At 54.1% G+C, this 16,598-nt stretch overlaps 1 protein-coding gene across 2 annotated transcripts in view; it reads right to left on the reverse strand.

Annotated features, from left to right (window-relative positions):
* Nucleotides 1-16,598, reverse strand: part of SCARB1 (scavenger receptor class B member 1) — a 68,232-nt gene that overhangs the window by 5,406 nt on the left and 46,228 nt on the right. For both annotated transcript variants that reach the window (XM_059138819.1, XM_059138818.1), the window contains exons 8-11: nt 10,153-10,271; nt 6,133-6,206; nt 3,046-3,097; nt 2,025-2,171 (exon numbers count right to left, since the gene is read on the reverse strand). In XM_059138819.1, the coding sequence (XP_058994802.1) occupies nt 2,025-2,171; nt 3,046-3,097; nt 6,133-6,206; nt 10,153-10,271 (392 nt within the window). The remainder of the gene's footprint in view (nt 1-2,024; nt 2,172-3,045; nt 3,098-6,132; nt 6,207-10,152; nt 10,272-16,598) is intronic.

Consider the following 16,598-nt stretch of genomic DNA (forward strand, 5'->3'; position numbering starts at 1 on the left):
GGAGGGAGACAAACCATAAGTGACTCTTAATCTCACACAAAACAAACTGAGGGTTGCTGGGGGGAGGGGGGTTGGGAGAAGGGGGTGGGATTATGGACATTGGGGAGGGTATGTGCTTTGGTGAGTGCTGTGAAGTGTGTCAACCTGGTGATTCACAGACCTGTACCCCCGGGGATAAAAATATATGTTTATAAAAAATAAAAAATGAAAATGAAAAAAAAATCAGGACAAATAACATAAAAATATATGAGGTCTAAGCTCTGCTAAGTTCCCCTGCCCGCCCCCCCACCCAAAAAAGTCGTGGAATACATTTCCACTATGTGACCTCCGGTGCCCCCTGTGGGGAGGAAGTCTCAGCTGTGTCCTCAGGGAAACAGGCATCCTTACTGCGTCTGGGGGCCGCACACTGACCTGGGGCTGAGGCCTGGAGGGAAGGGGTCCTAGCCAGTGATGTCATGGTTTCCTCACTCTCCTTCCTGAGGACACTCAGGAGAGACAGAGGAGACAGAAGATGGCGAGGCTGCTCTGGCCTCCTCCCCTGGGCCGGTCCCTCACCAGCCAGTCCCTGGGATCCCCCATCGGTGGCGGTGGAAATGCCCAAGGAGGGATTCTCAGGCTGAGAGCCGTGGCTTCTAGTCCTTTCCGCCCTGCCAGCATAAATCAGGCAAAGAACTATAGGGAGTTCCCTTATGCTCCCTGGAGAGCCAGTCCCGCTCAGTCCAGTCTCCCTAAGCCCCCAGCAGGCTAGCTAAACCTATCGATCACCAGGAGCTCAAACACCAGAGCAGTGGCATGGTGAGAGCTCATAAGCCCTGGCACCCTTGCCCCAGGGCAAACCTTTCTCCCTACAGGATGGGGAATTTGGAAGGCAAATCTGGTTAAGGGGCTGACACCCAAGTTAAGAGCCCAGGAAGGTTTATGGTTACCCCAGCAAGCAAGTAAGCAGGCATGCAAGCTGCTCCCCAAGAAAGAGAAGAAAGTGGAAGACCCGTTTGCCAACGCTGAAGCAAGAAATCAGGAGCTATGGGGGCCCAAGGGCCTTCCAGACATGCCTCAGCCACCCCTGCCTCAGGGCCTTTGCACTGGCCATTCCTTCTCTCGGAGTACATCTGTGAATCTGTGCTGAGTACCTCAACAGCATTCCCATCTAAGCCTAAATTCTATCTCTTCAGAGAAGCCTCTCCTGGCACTCTCTCTATAGTTGTCCCCAACCCTCCTGAACGCAATGATGTCCAGTCCAGGAGCCATAATATGGCCGTTAAGTCTTTAAAATGGGTGAGTCTGAATCAAGACCTGCTGCAAGTATAAAATACACACCATATTTCAAAGACTTAACATGAAGAAATAATGTAAAATATAGCTACGTTTATATTTTTTATATACTTTTTATTTTTACGTTTATATGTTGATGTCCTACTTTGGACCTATCCAGGTGAAACAAAATATATGATTAAAATTGGTTTCTTTTACTTTAATGTGCTTATTACAAAATGTAAATGGCTCACCCACGGCTCACGTATTTCTACTGGACAGCACTAACCTTGTCTGTCACGTTTTCTAATTATCATCAGCAAAATTGCCTTTTCCGTTCCCTCGGTGTTCATCCGCCTCCATAACTAGAACGCCATGCTCCCCCAGAGCAGGGCACGGGTCTGTCTTCTTCATGGCTAGCTGCCCTGCACCTGGCAGAGACTGGCACCCAGCAGGCGCTGACTTGATGCACAAACCATTCAAGTACCAGGTCTCATTACCCCGAGCCCTACCAGCAGCCCCTCCCAAAGAGGGTCCCCAGGCCTCCCAGGACCCGCGAAGAAGTGGCAATGCGGGAGGCAAGAGAGATAAGCATGCAGTGACAGCTCCTCTGCCCCACGCAGAGACCCAGGACCGCTGCCCAAGGTGGGCTCAGGGTTGAGGGTGTCTGCGGAGACGACTGGAGGGATGCCCAGAGGACCCCACGCCCCACCTTCCCCCAGCAGGCAAGCAATGGGCCGTTCAGCCCAGGCCTCACTCTGGCCATCACCTACTTGGCTCCGGATCTGGTAGATGATAGGGATGAGCAGCAGGACGCAGCCCAGGGCGAGGAGGACGTACTGGGCGTAGTGCAACACACTGGGCATCAACACCAGCTGGTTGTAGAAGGTCTGCAGGGGCTCACCTTCCATTGCCCCGCTCTGGGGACGGAGAAGGACAAACGAATGGGCTGGCACCGCACCCAGCAGGCCTGGGGCGCAGATGCTGCCCCACACCACATCCCTGTCCCCCACCCCTTCTGGATCTCAAGACCACAGTCCAGAGCTTGCAATGAAGCCTGTGGGCGGGGGCTTCCTTTTCCCTGGGGGGGGGGGGAAGGGCACATGATGGGACTACATTTCCCAGACTCCCATGCAGCTAGGTGAGGTCACGTGATCCCATCTGGCCAATGGGGTGCGGACCCAGTAGGTTACAACTTCCTGCCTGGCCCATAGGCACCTGCCACGGGATTCTCTCCACCTGGATCCCAGTTCCTGAACAGGAAGGGTTCTGAGGATCTGGGGGGTGGGGGGCGGGAGTACGGGACAGCAGGAGCCTGGGTGTCCCTATGGCAGAGCTCCGCCTCCCACAAGCTGCCCGGACTGTGACGTGAGCAGGCTGTCCCTTCGGATATTATAGCTCTGCCTGATTGAAAAGTCCTCTGCCAGAAGGAACCCCGGAAAGCCAGGAAAAAAGAAAGTTTTCAAGTGAAAAGGTGACGCGCTGAGAAGCAGCTTCCCTTCTCTCAGGAGAAGTGGTCAAGCACATTCAGAAAATTACACCCTGGGCCAGGGCCCTACTGTGTCGGGCAGCTTCTGCCTTCCTCACCCAAAGGATCCTATCAGCAGGGGGATAATCAATAGGACGTGCTTGGGCCTCGTGGAGCTTCTCACGGATCGTTCTACATCCCACATTCCGGCAACCAGCACCCCCGCCCCAAGAACCCTCTGCCTCCGAATCCCACCCTGGCTTCTGCCTGGCATCCCAGACTCGGCGCCCAAGGGCACCCACGCAGGCAGCCAGGGGCAGCCTCACCTCTTCGAACCACATCAGCGGCAGGACCACAGGCTCGATCTTCCCCGTTTGTCTGGAAATGAGCAAGACAAAGCCAGTGAGAAGTTTTTGCCAGTGTGTCTTCTGTGAGGCAGCTTTGGACACATGATCCCAAGCTCCGGGATCAAGAGGGATTTGATGTTGCAACAGCTAGATTGGTGCAGGCTTCTTGAGTAATGGGTATTTCCTGAGCAACCTGACAATCTGATCCTATCTTTTTGAATGAAAAACTCACATTTCCTACAAGGTGGGGGCTGCCAGGGACCTGGCAGATGTCCATCCGTTCCCTTTAGAAACAAAACCCCAAATTTATTCGGGATGGCAATGCACCCAGCTAGCTAACAATAGGTTTTATGCTCGCCTCCTGCATTCCTTGGGAGAGTCTAGAATCTGGGCCCATGCCAGACAGAGGCTGCCTACGTGACCAGGCCCCAATAAACAGGCTGGGCCTGGGCACTGAGTCTCTAATGGGCTCCCCTGGTAGAAAACACTTCACAGGTATTGTCACAACTCATTACTGCAGGCATTAAGGGCATCCTGTGGGACTCTCCTGGGAGAGGGCTCTGGAAGCCTCTGCCCGGACCACCCCCAGCCCCAGACTTCACAGCATGCACCTTATCCTTTGTTGATTTTGTTAGAATCCTTCTGCTATAATGGATCACAGCCACAAGTAGGACTATGTGCTCGGTCCTGTGGATCTTCCCTCCGAATCGTGGAACCTAAGAGTGGTCTTGGGGACCCCTGACACAACACTTACTAGCTAACGGTGTGACCGCCGGCATGTTACCTGCCCTCTCTGGGTCTCCCCTATAAAGTGGGGAGGACACAGGCAGTCTCATAGGGCTCTACTGTTTTACATGCATTAGCATGAGCAAAGTGCTTAGAGGAGCTCCCGCCGTACAGAGAGCGCTTCGGGTCTGGTACCGTTGTCATTGTTCAATCCTAGCAAACTAATGGACGAAAACATTCTGCAGCTATTGGTCGGGGCTGGGGGTTTTCTGCTTAAAGAAGGCACAACTGGACAGAGGGGAAGTGGAGCGCACTAGGCCCCCAGCTAAGCCACGGATTGTGTCGTGAAATGAATTTACACAGCATCACCTGCAGACAAGTCACAGAAATACAACAGAGGGTCTGCGCTGGCCTCTTTTATGTGAGTCTGTAAGAGCGGATGCAAATTAAATGCAAATAGCATGCAACCCTCCTGCCTTTATCTCGTGGGCAAACAGCCCCCAAATTCCCCAGAGGAGCCACAGGCAAACAGCTCAGCTGAGTCTCTGGCCTGTTCCCACACCCGATGCCCACGGGCCCTCGGGGACGGCAGGAGGCGCTGCCGTTAGGCCCGCTCCCTCGAGGCCACTGCTCCGGCCAGAAGGGGAGGTCAGACGGCTGCGTAGCCCGTGCCGAACAGATGAACAGACGGGGACAGAGGCCCAGAGAGGTCAGGGGAGAGGCCCGAGGTCACCAGCAGGCAGAATCCAGCGGCCCAAGTGTACCGCTGGCTTGAACAGCATTTTGTCAAGAATTCACATTCACTTCCAGCAAGTGAACACGGAGAGAGACCCAGTTAAAACCCAGATTTTGAAAAATCCGTTTGAAAACGCATGGGACAGGGCCACGACTGGTAGGAGCTCCCGGGTGCGGGGCGGGGGGGGGGCGGCTCGTCCTCAGCCCCACCCTCCCCACCCAGCACCCAGCCTCCCTGGGCTTCCCAAGTCACCAGTCACCCACTCCCCGTCAAGGCCGTGATGGGTCCCAGAGCCAGAGGCTGGTGGGTGGCAGGCCGTTTCACGACCCCAGCTCCTCCAGGAGCAAACCCTCTGACAGCCTCACAACGCACAAATAAAAAGCCCGGGTGGGAGGCGAGGCAGAGAAGCGTGTTCTCTCCAGCTGAAAGGCATTTCACAAAACTGAAGAGACGCTCACATTCCTGAGGCCCAGAACTCTTCCTAGAGGAATTTTTTTCATGAAACTATTTCAAATATGCTTAAGGGGGGAAAAAAAGACACGAGAACCCAGAACCCAGACGCCACCATAACGAGTAAATCAGTGCGCCCTCTCGACCAGCTCCAAAACGACCCCGCATCCTGCCCGGAGCGGGCGAGGACACGGAGGCTGGGACGTTCCCACACGGCTGGCGGGAAGGTCGGCGAGGCAGCTGCGGGACAGAACAGTCCGGCAGCTCCTCCAGTAGCTAAGCGTGGCCTTGCTGAATGAACCAGCAGTTATGGTCCCAGGTGTCCACCCAAGGCAAAGGAAAGCACGCGTCCACACAGAATTCTACACACGCGCGGTCCTGGCAGCATTACTCAGGATGGCCCAAACCGAGAAAAACCCAAATGTCCATCCAGGGAGCGAGAAAACCTGCCCAACGCACACGATGGCCTACGATCCGGCCACGAAGGGGAAGAAGCGGTGGCATCAGCGACAGCCTGAAAGAGCCTTGCAGACGTGAGGCCGAGTGCGAGAAGCCAGACGCAAAAGGTCACCTCGTGCATGCAAGATCCCCTTTATAGGAAGGGTCCGGGACAGACAAATCCAGAGAGACAGCAAGTAGATGAGGGGACACCATGGGCTGGGGGAGGGGGAGTGACGGCTACTGGGGTGTGTGCGGAGGGAGAGAAATGCAGCGAGGGTGCATGACTCCCAACACGCTGCTAATCCCCGAATCGCAGGGGTGAGTTTTACGCCATCCCAAAAAAGGCCATTATTCCAAATAAACAGCAACAAGAAGAAAATCGGGGCTTTAAAAAAAATGCCTTCCATAAAGCGAAGAGTCACCCTTTAAAAGACTATTTGGTACATTTCCATGTTCCAATCCTCGCTCTTGCCAGGACTTTTTTTTTTTTTTTTTTTTTTTTTTCAATTTTCTGTTGAGTAGGAAACTGCCTGGATGGGAAAGTCTGGCGAATTTGGGGGACAGATGTTGAGAGACAAAACCAGGATCCCGGAGTGGAGAGCAGACCCCACATCCAGGAGGACCGTCTCCTTCCCCACCTGCTGGTCCCTGGGGAGGGTCACCGCAGTCCCCCCATCCCTGGGACCCAGGCTCCCACTCCCAGAGCCACTCACCCGATGCCTTTGATTGCCTTGATATACAGGCTCAGCTGTAATTTCACGGAGCAGTTCATGGGAATCCCAGTGACCTGTGGGAAGAAGCACAGACAGGGGCCTGGGCTCGCTGGAGCCCCCAGTCCTGCCCCCGAGGGTGGGCACCGGGACCCCCCACTAGCTCCCACCCCCTCCCAGGCAAACACACGCTTCCCAAAGCCCCCTTTCATCCACCACCTATTCCCAGGTATAGTACATTCTGTTCCCTTTTTTGTTTTTGGTTCATTTTTCCCCCTTTATTTTTAAAATTTTAATTAATTTATATTTTATTGACATATAACGTATTATTTGTCCCAGGGAAGTACATTCTGTTTTCATCACCCCTGCCCCATCCTCCAAGCTCAACAAAATAGATTTGCATTTGGAAAAAGTCACCCTCCTCACACAACTTTTCCTGTCTCAAACCTAAGGATAGTTTTCCCTCGGGTTTAATTTTCTTTTTCTCAAGAACTTTTTAATCTCCAGATAGGAGGTAGGGACAGGAAACTTCCTTTGTCACAGGAACCTACGTTTGTGGGGTTTTTCTGGATGAGATCATTTTTTTTTAATAGTAAGTAAATAGTACACAAGGACACCCCGCATGTAGGACCAAACTCGGGGAGGGAGCTCCAGAAGCGGAAAGGGACAGAGGTTGGAGGTCAGGAGGCCAGAGCTGCCGCCTCTCTGCCAAGGCCTACCTCCTCGTCTGCAAAAGGGCCTAATTCTCCCCACTTCCCAGCATTTCTGTGGCGCCCATTCAGGCACCCAAGATACCCACACTCGGGGCCATCAATTCTCATGTGATTATCAGGTACATCTGAGGTAAAAGGCCTTATCTTCTGTGATAAGCAGGCCTGGCGGGCCCCAGTGGCCCAGAGGGACAAGGCAAAGGCTGTGCTCCTGAGAAACAGGGGAGACCTTGAACCCCAGAAGCCGGCGGGATGGGAGGGAGTCCACCTGTGTGTGGAGAAGCGATGACACGGCAGGCCCGAGGCTGTCCTCCTCCGAGAGGCCTGCTGGCTGGGCTGGCCGCTGGCTGGGGTCTGGGAACCGGGATTCCGGGAGGGCCCCCCACCAACTCCCTAACTGATAAGCAGGGTTCACTGCGCCTGGATGGTCTGAACAAACAACGTGATTTATGCCGACCGCCGGCTTTCCTGCGGGGGAGTCTGGGAGTTGGGAAGGCACCAGGCAGAGCGAGCCGGTGGGAGCGGCCCCCAGGGAACACCCAGGCTGCTGAGTCTCTAATGGGCTTCCCTGGGAGATGACACAGCTCACTGCTGGGGGAATTCAGTGGGTCCTGTGTGGCTGCCGTGGGGGAGGGCCCTGTGCCTGACGACCCACCACCCCCAGACCCCGGCTTCACCCCCTGTGCCCTTCTCTTTGCCCACGGAGCTTCGTGTCCTGCGTAATCCGCCCCAGCCCGGGCTCCCACCTTATGCAGAGCCCTGCGAGTCCCCCCAGCCAATCAGCAAACTTGGGGGTGGCCTCAGGGACCCTGACATAACCTGCCACCGCCACCCCCTCTTTCCAGAACAGCCTCTCTAGTCTGGGGTCTCCACCCGGGCCCACTTCCTTCCCCAGGAAATGTGTTTCCTTCCCTCCTTGGCCGGCTCCTCCGGGACCGTGAGGCCCCTTCGTGGGCAAAACCCCACCCGTCCCCAGCACCCCGCAGAACGAAAACAGGGACCCGTGAGCACAGCCCTCACCACACCCTTCCTGCTCTCAGCGCCGGAAGAGAAGCCTCCAGGACAGCAGCCCCCCCAGGTATCCTGCTCTCGGGGCTAACACCACCCAGGCAGCAAACGGGTCCCAGGCTCTTCCTCCCTGAAAGTACCCGAATCAACAGCCAAAACCCAAAAGGCCACTTCCTTTCCCTGCGTGCCTCCAGCTGACCCGAAACAAAAGCCAGTTCCTACTGTGGCCGGGACAAGACCCCTGCTGCATCGTCTGGTCCCCAATCTTGGCCGCCTGTTCCTCACCATGGGGGGAGGGGACGGGGAGAGCCGCGCACTCGAGTGAGAGTCACCCGTGAGAACAGAGATGGTGTTCCTGCTGGATTCCCAGAAGCCAGCAGAGAGAGAGAGAGAGAACAATTAAGTGAATGAGGGGTGCCCGGGGGGCTCAGTCGGTTGAGTGTCCGACTTGATTTTGGCCCAGGTCATGATCTCAGAGTCATGGGATCGAGCCACATGCTGTGCGCCCTGCTCACTGGGGAGGCTGCTGGGGAGTCTTTCCCTCTGTCCCTCCTACCTCACTCTCTCTCTCTCAGATAAATAAACAAATCTTAAAAAAAAAAAAAAAAAAAAAAGGGCGCCTGGCTGGCTCAGTCAGTTAAGTGCCTGCCTTCGGCTCAGGTCATGATCTCAGGGTCCTGGGATCGAGCCCCACATCGGGCTCTCTGCTCAGCAGGGGGCCTGCTTCCCCCACCCCGCCTGCCTGCCTCTCTGCCTACTTGGGATCTCTGTCAAATAAATAAATAAATAAAATCTTTTAAAATTAATGAATTAACTAATTATTAAAATGAACTAAAAGAGAAGAATATGGACAACCACAATAGTTTTATAACAAAAAACTCTTGCGGTGCCTGAGGGGCTTAGTTGTTAAGTATCTGCCTTCTCCCAGGATCCTACTTGGCAGGAGGCCTGCTTCTCCCTCTCCCACTCCCCCTGCTTGTGTTCCCTCTCTCGCTGTGTCTCTCTCTGTCAAATAAATAAAATTTAAAAAACACAAAAAATTTTTAAAAACGGGTCAACATGTGAAGACAACACAGAGAAGCCATAACATTTCTAGCGATAAAGAACAAACTTAATATGACTTATTAATATTAATTACCATCAATTTAATTAATCAGTAGGAACCTCATCAAAACTAACCAGATATGCGCACAGGACACGGGGATGGGGGCATCAGAAGGCCCACGTCTGAATTCAGCTTCGTCCCTTATGCTCGGTCATTTATCAAACCCGCACCGACTGAGATGCTAGTGGGTCTGCTAACTGCTAAAATCCAAGCACCACGACAAGACAGGACGGACCTCTCCTCGGTGCACCAACGATCCCATTACGAGCTGTAGCAGGTGACCTCTCTGGACCGCAGCCTCCCCATCTGTACGACAGGAGGAGCAGGGCTTGCCCCCCAGATCCCTGTGAGTGTGTACTGAGTTGGCGCGTGTCGAAGCATCTAGCTCGGGGCGGCACCAGAATGAGTGTACAAGCAGCATCTGCCGGACGTGAAGTGTGTGCGGTCACCGCTGGCTTAACCAGCGTGTGTTTTTAGTGAACAGTGGCGGCAGGGGCGGAGTGCCAGGGGCCAGTGGGGTCGAGTCAGGAGCTCAGAAAATCTGAGCGTACAGAAAAATGACGTGGAACGTCGAAGAGCTCTGAAAAAGGCCTGCGGGCAAGACCAGGAGTGTCCACTCCGGCCACCGAAACCGCAGGATTGTTTAATCAACAGCAAAAGTCACTAGTCCAAACAGGCCCGTTTTATAGTAGCAGAGATAGGGAGATAAGACAACCGGGTAAAGACAGGCCCACGGGGGGACCACATGCGTGGGCCTGCCCCCTTCTTGGCTGCCACCCGCAGAAAGCGGGTCTCAGAGGACAAATTCCCCAGGACCCGATTCATCTGCGAGATATCCCAGGCTCTTGTCGGGACCTAGCGAGCTTTATGATACGCTGGCACAGCCAGAGGGCTCCTCTGGCTAATTTGCAGACTGATAATTCTAATTAATTTACTACCTTATGATCCTTTGATAAAGACAATTCCTTTGGGAAGAGATAATGAACCCCTTGAACTATGGAGTCTGAGCAAAGTAGGCACCTCTGATGGCTTGATACTCTACAAGTTGTCAATGCCAAGGAAAGCCAGGCCTCCCACCACCCCCACCGTGGAACAGCTCAGTGCCTGGCAGGGGTGGGGAGCAGAGAAGGGGGCCAAAGAGGCACCAGTGGGAAATCCCTCCCATACCCCCCCCCCATAGGTTGACAGGCACAGGCTCACCGGGTGGACATCCAGGAATAAGGAATGCTCCTCCTGGTTGGGATGGAGGCCCAACACTGCCTCGGCCAGCACCGGGTCGGCGTTGTAGAAGTGAGGGTGTGAGAGAAACAAGGGTGCATCTAGAAGGCAGAGAAGGGGAAAGGGGTCATCAGACAACGGAGAGCATCAGCACATCCAGAGGCCTGCGTCCTGCCAGGGCCTGGGGAGGCACAGGCGCCGGAACCCAGCCACTGCTGAATTCCCAGATGATGACGAAATGCCAACGACAATAACTAGACAGAGAGAACTCTTGCCTCCAGTCCGTAAATGTTTACCAAGTGCCCGAGAGACGCCCCGCACTGGGAAGGGACGAGCTCTGTGCCGGCAGGAGTGGTTGTGCGAGAGCTGCCGATTCGGGTGGCGGAGACCACGGGAAGGAAGGGAGGTTGGTTCAACCACGCCAGGCGGGGAAGGCCAGGGAAGGGCATTCCAGGTGGAAGGCTGGGCAGAAGCAGAGGCAGGGAGACAGGGAAATGCACCGTGCACGTGGGACAGGCAGTACGTGGAGTCGAGGATTAAAAGGTAAGTCGAGGCCAGTTTTGAACTTGGGCAGGGAAGGGGCATCTCGATCGCGAAGCCAGGCAGCCCGGACCATCTCCTGCAGGCAAGGCGGCAGCTGTCAGAGACGTTGAGGGGTGCGTGCCTGCGGCCGGGTCTCCCTATCATCCACGGGAAGGGTGAAGACACACCTGCTTTGCTCCTTCTCTCCCAGCAGCCGCTCTGCGGGACGGACGCCAGCGAGTGTGACAGGGGCTGACTCGGGCCCCTCTGTGTGAGAAATTCACACCCAGAAACGTGAGGCCGAACCTCTCCATCAACTGACCGAGTAAGGCAAACGCCAGCTATCCTCACGTGCTCAGGACCACGGACAACAGGCCTGATGGACAACGAGTTAATGAGGAAAAGAATCAGCCTCTCTCAAAAACCCATGAGGACCCAAAACAGGCAAACCGTAGAGACGGAATACCATACATTGTGCTAGCCAGTGGCTAGGGGACAGGCGATGGGGAATGACTGCCGACAGGTGTGGGTCTCCTTCTGGAAGGGTCAGAATGTTCCAGAACCAGGCAGGGACAGTAGGTGCACAATACTGTCCATGTACTAAAGGCCACTGAAATATACATTTTAAAATGCTTAATTTGGGGCGCCTGGGTGGCTCAGTGGGTTGGGCCTCTGCCTTCAGCTCAGGTCATGATCCCTGGGTCCTGGGATTGAGCCCCGCATCAGGCTCTCTGCTCAGCGGGGAGCCTGCTTCCTCCTCTCTCTCTGCCTGCTACTCTGCCTACTTGGGATCTCTCTGTCAAATAAATAAATAAAATCTTTTTAAAAATAAAATAAAATAAAATGTTTAATTCTATGTCATGTGAACTGTACTTCAAAACAACAACAACAGAAAGAAAAATGACAACAAAACTCACGAGGTCTCCTTCCTGAAAACCAACAGTGTGTCCGCCACCTGCCAGGTGACCAGGATCCGTGTTATGTTTCTGGAAGCCTCAAATCTAGGTTCTTTCTACTTTTCTTAGCAAGACCAAGCATTGGTTTAAAATAAAAGCTGGGATTTTGCTGCCGCCTGATTTTATCTTTCCTGGAGGACTTTAACGCCCATTGCCTTTTTCGTGACACTGATTCATTCAGCCAAGTACCTCTTCAGTTTTGCCACACCTGGGTCCCCCTGAGTGATTCTCCAATGTGCTGCTCTGATCCAAATGCCATCACTTTATTTAAACAGCGATATTTTAGAGTCGAACTTTCTATCCAAGCCATAACTGGCAAACACTTGCCCCAACAGGACAGTGAATATAGAAATAAATACAACGGAAACCACGAAGATTGAATATTCTAACTAGATACCATTGCCCACATGGGGCTTTGAGCAATCTTTTCAGTTAAAAGGAAAGACAGGGGTGCCGGGCTGGCTCAGTCAGGGGGGCGTGCAAGTCTTGATCTCAGAGCTGTAGGTTCGAGCCCCACATTGGGTGTACGGATTACTTAAAAATAAAAATCTTTTGGAATGTCAGGATGGTTCAGTCAGATAAGCTCAGGTCATGATCCCAGGGTCATGATCCCAGGGTCATGATCCCAGGGTCCTGAGATCAAGCCCCATGTCAGGCTCAGGTCATGATCCCAGGGTCCCGGGATCGAGCCCCATGTCAGGCTCCCTGCTGAGAGGGAAGCCTGCTTCTCCCTCTTCCCCTCTCCCTGCTTGTGTTCCCTCTCTCTCTCTGACAAAAAAATTAATAAAATCTTTCAAAAATATAAATAGGGGTGCCTGGGTGGCCCAGTCGTTAAGCGTCTGCCTTCGGCTCAGGTCATGATCTCAGGGTCCTGGGATCAAGTCCTACGTCGGGCTCTCTGCTCAGCGGGGAGCTTGCTTCTCCGTCTGCCTGCTGCTCCCCCTGCTTGTGCACACACACTCTCTCTCTATTTAACAAATAAATAAATGAAATATTTTAAATACACACACACACACACCTATCAATTTAAAAAATAAAAATCTTTTAAAAAGATAGATGGGTGCTGAAAAGGCCTCTTGGCGCCAACAAAGACTCTCTCCTGGGGGTGACTGGAAGGAGAGCAACACGAAAGGAAAAGAGAAGCCCTCTCTCCCCAGTCAGTCCGTGTCATTTAAAGCCACCTCCTTGCACCTTTGAGGCCACCCTGAGCAGCCCAGGGACAACGCCCTTCAATTTGGAAAAGCTCCTTTCCCATCCTCGCATCTCCGATATGAAAAAGGACCACCAGGAGGAACACGAGGCCCCCCATGTTCACGGAGACCCTCAGGAAAGGCGGTGGTCACCACATTGGGCCCTTGAAGGTGGCGGCACCTCCAAGGAGCCCCAGCGTGCCTCCAAGGTCAGAGGCAGCCGCAGTGGGTCAGACCAATGTCCGTCCCCTTGACCCTTCCTTCAGACAGTGAGCACGCTCGTCGCTTGTTCTTTTAACGGCAAGCACCCGTGCATGCGTTCCTCTCTGTTTTATGTCAAAACCGCATGAGCAATAAGTGGTCATTCATTTATAGCTTTACGGCACGCCCAACCAGACCTAACTGCCCAGGGTCACCACAGATTACAGCGAAGAGGTCTGTCGAGCTACTCTGAGGGCCCTGAGCAGCAGGGAAGTGTGAGGGGCGAGAGTCCTCTGGGCCCAAGAAATCTCCAAGGCCTTACAAGGGAAATGTATGGCATTCCTTATCTTCAGACGGAAGGTCACAGACATGCAGACCCAGGGGCCCTGAAGGACATGGATGGGAACATTCCAGCAGCACGAGGCTCATGGTCAAAACACAGAAACCCGGCTGCCCTTGAGGGCAGGAGAGGTAAGGAGACTAGGGGAGCTCCCACGCAGGCACGCCACGCAGCAGCGAAAGGGTGCCTGGGACAGCCCCAGCGCCGGCGGACCTCACCAATGACACAACGGGTGCAAGAGGCCAGAGAGAATCCAGGAGCACACGCTACGATTCTTCTCACGTAAACGCCAAAGGCAGGCAAAGCTGTGCTGCTGGACATGAGGCCAGGGCCTGAGAGGGGTCTTGGGGGTGTCTGTCAAGACCCGCGACGGGCCCAGCATTCAGTGCAGAGTCTGCTCCTAACTCGCTCCCCCTCCCTCTGCCCCTCCCCTCCCTGCTCCTTTTATTTATTTTTTTTAAAGACTTTATTTATTTATTTATTTATTTATTTGACAGACAGAGATCACAAGTAGGCAGAGAGGCAGGCAGAGAGAGGGGGAGGCAGGCTCCCTGGTGAGCAGAGAGCCCGATGCGGGGCTTGATCCCAGAACCTTAGGATCATGACCTGAGCCAAAGGCAGAGGCTTTAACCCACTGAGCACCCCAGGCGCCCCTCCCTGCTCCTTTTAAAATAGATAAATCTTTAGAAAATAAATAAAAATAAAATTCCCTCGCACTTTTGAAGTTATTTTGGCAGATGTGCTACGGTGAGGCGGTGTAAGCCTCCTCCCCGGCCCTCTGAAGTGGATGGACATTGGCCCTGCCTGGCACCCACTCCTTCCCGATCCCACAGGATCCCACACCCTCACCTGCTGGGCCAGCGCTGGCCCCGCCCATGGAATCAGGGGCGGAGCGTGATGCGGCCTAGCCAATCAGCATCGCCCTGGGCCACGGTGATTGGCTCACAGGACGCAAGGCAGACCAATCAGAGTGAACGTGGGGTACCTGCTGGAGTGAAGGGGTCCCAGGTGGGCCCTTCCTGGCAGGAGCCTTTGGAGGCAAAGGGGGGAGCCCCAAGCCAGAGGCGAGAGCCTGCCTGGCAGCGGAGCCAGCCCGGAAGAAAACCGAGTTGCCACCAGGCGTGAAAGGGAGCTTCCCCCAAGAGCTGAGCTCCGGAGCCGTGCCGAATGCAAGAATCTTTTCTGGAATTCTGCGGCACACAAACCATGAGATGCCCTTTCTGGCGCAGGCGGCCGCGGCTCTTGTCACCTGCCCCACAACCGCGGCACACAGCCAGGCAGGGTCTCCGCGCTGTCACCCCATCCCGCAAGCAGAAATTCCCAGAGACCCCAGGGACGGGAGAATTAAACAGGGCAAGGCCAGGTGGGTCACACAAGGAGGGCACCTCCAGGCCCCAGCTCCAGACCATTCACCTACAGAGCACCCCATTCTGCCTGAACTTGGAGAGGCGTCCAGCCTGACAGTCTGTCCCCCCAACCCTGCTGCAAACTACAGCTGGACATCTCCAGCCGGATATGTAGCCAAAGAGGTCCCCAGAAGGCGAGACCCAGTCGAATGAGTAGTGGCTTCTCGTCCTACCAACTGTGTGACCTTGGGCACGTCCCAGCCTTCAGCCTCAACTTCCTAAGGGCAGGGTACACCCACACGTCCATATATTCAAATACTACATACAGGGCAGAATTGTAGCAGCTGAGGACAGCACCCTGCCAACATTTACAGCCTGGGGGAGGACACGGATGATAAATTATCCAAACAGAATACACAGTCAGTGATTTCAGGGAGTGATGGACACCAAGAACATAATACAGGGGGAAATGACAGAGAGCAGCTGGCAGGAGCAAGAAGGGGCTGGAGTGGGGGAAGAGGGACAGTGTTAGCATGGGAAAACAGAGCAGGCCTCCTGGAGGAGGTGGCCTCTGAATAGATCAAAAGGAGGGGAGGGAATGATCCACACAGATCCACATGGATAGCTGAGGAAAGAACTCTCAAGGTAAGAGGAATGGTTGATGCAAAGGCCCCGAGGTGAGACCAAACCTGATGTACTCTAGAAATAGGGAGCAGGCCATGGGGCTGAAAACTAGTTAGTGGGAGAAGTACAGAAAGAAATGGTATTGAAGAGGCTGGCTCAGGCCAGATCCTGCAGAGTGCTGAGACCATCGTCATAGCTTCACTGTATGGGCATGGGGTTGCACTGAGCAGACAGCCTGTTCCCAGTGAAGCAAAGACCCTTCTACCCCAATGAAGATGCTCTCCTTCTGCACAGGCCATCCCATTCAGAATTCTCTGGGCCCATGCGTTGCTGATCATCAGAAATGGGGCCAGTGTGACTAAGGCGCTGCCTTTTAACTGGGTGATATTCAAACCAATTTAAATACGCCAGTGAGGGGTGCCTGGGTGGCTCAGTGGGTTAAGGCCTCTGCCTTCTGCTCGGGTCATGATCCCAGGGTCCTGGGATCAAGCCCCGCATCAGGCTCTCTGCTCAGCAGGGAGCCTGCTTCCTCCTCTCTCTCTCTGCCCGCCTCTCTGCCTACTTGTGATCTCTCTCTCTTTCTCTGTCAAATAAATAAATAATCTTTTTTAAAAATTAAAAATTACAAAAATAAATAAATAAATAAATAAATAAAATAGGGAATGGGGGCGCCTGGGTGGCTCAGTGGGTTTAAAGCCTCTGCCTTTGTCTCAGGCCATGATCCCAGGGTCCTGGGATCAAATCTCACATCAGGTTCCCTGCTCAGTGGAAAGCCTGCCTCTCCCTCTCCCACTCCCCCTGCTTGTGTTCCCTCTCTCGCCGTGTCTTTCTCTGTCAAATACATGAATAAAAATCTTTAGCAATAAAAGAAAAGTAAATAAGAAAACAGGGAGCACGGCCTGGATTATCCTGGCATGGGGACCTGGTGGGGGGTGCGGGACAGGGGGAGTCTCCAGGGTCTTGAAACTAGAAGAGGGAACAGGAGAGATGAGGCCAGAAGGTGGGATCGGAGAGATGGGGTGTTGCTGATGGTGAGGACAGGAGCCTCGGCATTCTGGCGGCCTCTGAAGGGCAAACACAAGAATCGCCCCTCGAGCCTCCAGAGAGGAGCACAGCCCGCTGACACCCGGCCGGAGGCCTGCGTGGGACTTCAGAACTGTTTAAGAGGATGCGTTTACATCGCTAAGCCACTGAGGATGTGGGCCTTCCTGACGACCGCAACTGACCTACACGGCATTATTTTCTTCAT

The sequence above is a fragment of the Mustela lutreola genome, chromosome 11 (genome assembly GCF_030435805.1).
Source record: "Mustela lutreola isolate mMusLut2 chromosome 11, mMusLut2.pri, whole genome shotgun sequence".
Taxonomy (NCBI): domain Eukaryota; kingdom Metazoa; phylum Chordata; class Mammalia; order Carnivora; family Mustelidae; genus Mustela; species Mustela lutreola.